The sequence below is a fragment of the Macadamia integrifolia genome, chromosome 9, assembly GCF_013358625.1.
Source record: "Macadamia integrifolia cultivar HAES 741 chromosome 9, SCU_Mint_v3, whole genome shotgun sequence".
Taxonomy (NCBI): Eukaryota; Viridiplantae; Streptophyta; class Magnoliopsida; order Proteales; family Proteaceae; genus Macadamia; species Macadamia integrifolia.
Genome location: NC_056565.1, coordinates 15,159,322 through 15,165,643, shown reverse-complemented (window position 1 = coordinate 15,165,643; position 6,322 = coordinate 15,159,322). Strand labels below are relative to the sequence as shown.

Genomic DNA, 6,322 nt, shown 5'->3' with positions numbered 1-6,322 from the left:
AGAATTCTTTGAGGTGCGCACCAAAATGCTCCCAACCATCAGATAGAGAATTCCTTGAGATGAGCACCATAATGCTCCCGGCCATCAGATATACACTGCACACCACCATACCGCATCGCAGAGGAGCCGGAGGAACAATCCACCAAACCTGTGACAGATTGAGAGGAAGCTCTCGCAGCAAGCCTATGAGCTTGAAAACAAAAATGATGGGAAACAAAATGGAAAGAAACAGAAACAACAAAGGAATATCAACTAGTAGTTGTTTCTCTCAGCCTGTACAAAAAACTAGTAATTGATTAAGAGCAGCAATCACTGATTGATTGGCACAGGTTACCAACAGAGTGCATGACATACAGGATGCATGATTGAATTTAATGTTGAAATTTGCCATATTTCCTCGATAATTTCCTAGATATCAAACGACCAGAACTACTATATAATCATTCCACGAGGCAGAACTAGGCACAGAGACTTGATAATGTCATGGAGCCTCGCCTTTTGTATAGAGAGAGAGAGAGAGAGAGAGATTATAGCATAAATAAATCAATATAGCATGATAGAGCTGACCCAGCCGAATTCCAGTCTATTATTGGTCATTCCCAAAAAAAATTCGAGATACAGCCAATCTCATCTAATTTTTTTTTCTTTTTTTTTATTTTTTTTTATTTTTTTGTTTTTATTTTTTTGCTTTTATCCTTTTGTTTTTTTCCCTTATGTACAACTGGAGGAGAATAATCTGACCCACCATCTCACTAAGCTCGCAGAGGGCTTCAAAATTTGCACAAAAATGCTATAGGGCCAAACAGACCACGAACAAAATTAATTCAGTTCACAACCACCAAAGAGGTGGAACCATCTCAATCCAGAACTCTTCTACCAGTATTGTTCAGTGTGCAGCCAACCCCAGTTCCCTTGTCAGGTTAGACCTGTTTTTGCCTTGCCCAATGAAGGGGGATTCCTTATCTCTATCAGTATGACCGCTGCTGTTACTGCTACTAGCATCTCTAGCTGCTCTCTCTTTTGCACGGAAGTCGTCTAAGCTTCGGTATTCTTCCCTCAGCAACCTATCCAATTCTGGGTGCTTCTTTAAAGGGACTTGTTTGCCGCGTGCTTCACGATAATGGTGGAATGCCCTGCCACAAAAGAAATAATTAAACAGCCAGCAATGAGAGTGGAACCGTAGAACTTAAAAGTAGCACCAGCCAGTTACATCTCATTACCACTACTAGAACTGACAGCATTGTACGATGTCCCGACAGTAACTAGTTAAATAACTGTAGTTTGTCTATTACTGTGGTGATAAAGAGTCGAACAGACAATAGCAATCTTTGAAAGAAAAAATGTCACCAGGTCATGGGTAAAGAGGAATCTCATTTAATGCAGTATGTACAATCCTATGTCATTCCAAATAAGAAAACTAAGCTACATCAATACCAACATGTCTTGCAAAACAGACATCAAATACCAAAAAGAATACAAGACTAGATACAGAATCAGCGCAATGAGTGCTAGCAATAAAACATAGTCATGGAAAGTGGCATGAAGAGAGCACACACTATTTGAAACTGTAAAAGTCAACTTGCAGTAGAACTTTCATCAAGCAAAGGTAATGGTTGTCTAGTTACAACATACGTTTTCTCCCAACTGATTAGTTGCAAAACACAGATACTTGCCCACAGGTTCAGACAAATCATGTAAGAAATGCACATGCACTTCAGGCTACCACATTCCAAACCCCACCCCCACCCCCAACCCAAAAAAACAAATAAAGACAATCATATGAGATGACCTGTGCTATACAGTTTTTGGTTCAATTTCAGATCAGATGACACATCATTTGGTAATATACCACAGAAGTCTGCGAATTTGCATCATAGTTCCACAAGGCAATTAATAAGCAGTTTGAGAATTTGCATCATAGTTCTATAAAGGCAATTGATCTCATAGGAAAATACAGATTCTAGCCCCCTACTGCAATTTTCATTGATTATGTTTCTGGACTCAGATTGAACAAGAAAGAGAAACAAAGTAATACTTGGGCAAGGTCTTCAAACATTGCAAACTAAATTTTTCACTCTTGGGAAAAGAAAAAAGAATGTGAAAATGAATCCACAAACATTTAGAAATTGATTTTTGAAAGGATAAAGTGAAGCCAATACCTTTTAGTTTTTGGTAACCTTTGTCATACTGTTTCGTAACTCTACTAAACTAAATCATTCATTGTGTCATCCATAGACTGGCCACTTGTGTATTTCAACATCCTCGTCTCAAATATGATTTGTTGGATGTACATGTTCTTCATTCGCTCAACATTTCTACTTCATTTTATCATGTTAAAGCCATCTTCATAGTTAAACCTAAGGCCTCCATATCCCTCATCACTACTACTCACCAGGTTATTTCGGCTTACCTTTAGTTCTTTCAGCTCTTCTAATGTGCAAGCTATAACATATATGTATCAAAATCAGTAATTCTAGAGGACTAGCTGTACTTTGAACCTCAATGGTCCATACTATCTGGTCGCAGAGGTTTTAGACATGATGTCTTTGTTAGGCATTGTTCAATTTTAATCTTCCTTCCACTGAATTAACTTTGTACAGGAAAGGGTTTTCTTCTTCTTTTTATCTTAGAGAATAAAACCTTAACTCAATAATCCAAGACAAAATATTCATAATATTATTAAATCTCAATGCTGATGATGATGATGATGATGGTAAGAAACTAAATTTGCAAGCAATGTAACATGGACATAGGTTGGAAGTGTCAGAGACGGAGAATCTGACACAGGCTTGAGGGGTCCAACCTTGCAAAACCCTAAAAAAAGGAACTTATATTCCAAGGAAACACAACATAGTAATATTAATATTCTAAAATTAAGTAATTTTTACCCTTTTCTTGAGTTAACCCAAAAGTGTATAAATTACTGAGTCTTGAGGTCCTATATATACAGATAGCCTTCCAGGCTCCTCATAATTTTTAAATAAGTTGTATGATAAAATTCTAATCTGAATGCAACAAACTCAATGGGAACTTGATTAAAAGAAATTCTAGATCAATGTTGATTAAAATTTAAGCATGTTCAAGCAAGTGCTGAGTTTAACCCACCAAATCAGGTTGAGGTAAATTCATTGTAGTTGATAGCAACAAGAACAGTTCTGATTAGAGTTTTGCCTCTAGTACCAGCTTGCAATTTTTTTTAGCGTGCAGATCATATAATCTGCAAAAAGGGTGCCCATAGTTCATAAAAGAGGCCAATGAAATATTCACCCTGATCCTCAGATTCAGGAGCAAGCCAACTACCAATAGATGCCAAGTCCTCAACCACCAGCCAATGTAGTCCAAAACTGACAGCATTACACTGGAGATAGAAGAATAGAAGATCCAAATCCACCCAAGAAGGAGACGAATCAAAACAAACTCACCCTCCTCCCACTCATCTTCCTCATCTACTTCGAAGTCTCCGGTGGCCCTTTCAGAGAAGAACCAGTCGTTAAAGCCGCCGGACCCCTGTTCGCCATCTTGGGTTTTCTTGTATTCCCTTTCATATGGAGTATACCAGAAGCCCTCATTACATCCGAGCTTGCCACCACCTTCCCCGGCAATGGTGGTTTTGTCATCTGGGCTGAAAGAGCTTTCGGCCCTTTTTGGGGTAATCTCACGGGCTACTGGAAATTCATTAGTGGCATTGTAAACAATGCTGCTTACCCTGTTCTCTGTGCAGATGACCTCAAACTCGTCTTCCCAATTTTCGCTTCAGGTACCCCTCGCGTTGCTGCTATCTGTGGATCAACTCTGGTCTTGTCTTTCCTTAATTACACCGGCCTCGCCATTGTTGGTTACACTGCTGTTGCTCTGGGTTTCGTCTCTCTGCTTCCTTCCTATATAATGGGTTTTGCTGCCATACCCAAACTTAAACCCCATCGGTGGCTCAGTATGGGTGAGCCTGGATTGAAAAAAGATTGGCAATTGTACTTGAATACTCTGTTCTGGAACTTGAATTTCTGGGACAATGCAAGTACTTTGGCAGGGGAAGTAGATAAACCCCAGAAGACATTCCCCAAAGCTCTGTTATTAGCAGGGTTCATGAAGCCTAAACACGCTTAGTTTTGAGTGGCCAACAGGTTATATGAGTGTTGGGGTTTTATATAATGGATTCTATTGTATTGAACCAACTTCATAAGCCCATATTGTGGGGTTAGTGAACCTATACGAGATCTTGGCAAGCTTCTACATGTTATCCACTTGCCTTGAACAATACTATTTATCTTCTCTCAGATAGCAGTCAATCAGTTCGCATCTATGATCAATCAATAGGTCCACGGAACAATTCTTCTATACAATATACCGCCATCTTGTAGCACCACCACGACACCGATTCTCGTTCTTATTCGGAGCCCCCCATGCCATGACTTCGACTTTTTAGTACCACTTCAGCACCTCATGATCTTTGAAAAGATCATTCTTAGTTTCTATCTTGGGTTTTCAGAACAAAACACTTAGTTTCCATTCTTCAGATCAAGTAGTTTCTAGGTGTTTCAATTTTCGGTTTCTATATAACTTGGCAAACCAGAAACCATACTCCATTCTGCCTGCAGGTTAGTTTCAGTCCAATCACACTTCTCTGAAAACCAGAGAATTTTCCATGGTTTTGTCCATCAGTTCACCCTTCCAAACAGCCCACTAGGCCCCTGTTTCAAGCTATTTAAAATCCTATTTTGTGAGCATCGAATTGCTCCTATTTGAACCCTATTCTGTCGTAGGCTAACTCTTAATTATTATCCTAATTTTATCCCAAGTTCCTTTGTTTAAGGTTAGGATTTGAGGGCCACTAACCCTAAACTAGTAGAAAGATTTTCATGGAGTGAGTTCCAGCATGTTTGGTGTGAGATGAATCAACCAGCTAGACTTCATAGCCTCTATGCAATAGGGATTGGCTGAAACTATTGTAGACCCGTCAGAATTTCCTGTTGATCATTGTAATCTCGTAAAAAAATGACTGACTGTTAAAACTTACTACTGATTTTAACTTTCCACCTTTTCAATAAATTTTGTTTTTCTATAAAAGGGGGGGGGGGGGAGTTTGACGCCCCCACCAGAAGTCAATCAGGCTTATATGCTTGGGAGCGTGGATTTTAAAGTGTTAGAATGCAACTATAAGAACCATAAGAAATGGCAACATATTTCACATTATTTATCCAAATCTGTGTGAAAACACTGGAAGTAATGCCAGTAAAATCATAAAAGCTGGTGAGTACCATATACATATAGCTGGCAATTTCAAAAGTTTCAACTTGCCACTCAATTTTGGGCAGGCCTTTAGTCTCACTTGCTGAGCAACCTATCAACTTCCATGAGATTACCTTAGAAAAAATTGTGCAAAACCAAAGATAGAACTGAGGGATCAAAATTAGTAGTGTACTGGCTTAACTTATCCAATCTGAATTACAATGGATATGCTGATCGTTTCAGTTGGTTGGTCAAATGGTCAATCATGGCTGCTGCTGGTGAAACCCAGATGGGCAAATCTTAAAATCTTGGGGATGAACTGTCCCATAAGAAAGTTTCTACTGAATATATTGGAGAGTAGTGTGAATTTGGGTCCCAACATTTTTCATGAATACACCACAACAACTAAAAGGAAAAATTCTTAAAAGGAAGGGTTTAAAAAGAAACACCACCCCAATCATAAAAAGAACGAGAAAATAAACTACTTACCAATATTTTTCAAGGCCATAAAGATTTCCTTTATTGTAGAATTCGAGGGTGAGCTGTTCAAAATCCTTGTACAGGTCTTCGCTAAATTGCTTCTCCAACCCATAACTGGGGACAGGAACAGAAATAGACAGAATATTGGACGGTGAAAAGAAAGTACGTATTTCTCTCTTACAAGTATACATTCCTGTCTCTTTTCAATTAAATGGTTGCTATTACTACCTCCCTGGAACGCTAGGAAATTGGAAATGAATGAATTGGGGAAAATACCTGTAAAACCTGAAAAGGCATTCTAATCCATAATTATACTTAGCAGCTGCATCTTCCAGGGCGAGTTTCCGGAATTCATTATACATAGAAGGGGAAAGCATATCTCTGAGGAAAAATGACCAGAACCGGTACAATGTATTCATTTCCTGTGAAAATGGAAATATGCACATATTTCACTAAATAAATATTTGTATAGCAATAAAAGTGGCCATAGTGTACAACCAAAAAAACAAACAAAAAAAAGAGTAATCATAGTCATATAAGTTTTATTTAAGCGTGATTATTTTTTGGGCAGGAATCAATGCTGCAGGTGTGGGATGGAATCTTCCATGCAAACCAA

At 38.6% G+C, this 6,322-nt stretch overlaps 1 protein-coding gene across 2 annotated transcripts in view; it reads right to left on the bottom strand.

Moving 5' to 3' along the window:
- Positions 1–549: 549 nt before the first annotated feature.
- Positions 550–6,322, bottom strand: part of LOC122088325 (la-related protein 1A-like) — a 28,683-nt gene continuing 22,910 nt past the window's right edge. For both annotated transcript variants that reach the window (XM_042657554.1, XM_042657555.1), the window contains 3 exons: positions 5,983–6,128; positions 5,716–5,820; positions 550–1,133 (listed from right to left, as the gene is read on the bottom strand). In XM_042657554.1, the coding sequence (XP_042513488.1) occupies positions 887–1,133; positions 5,716–5,820; positions 5,983–6,128 (498 nt within the window). In that variant the 3' untranslated portion in view covers positions 550–886. The remainder of the gene's footprint in view (positions 1,134–5,715; positions 5,821–5,982; positions 6,129–6,322) is intronic.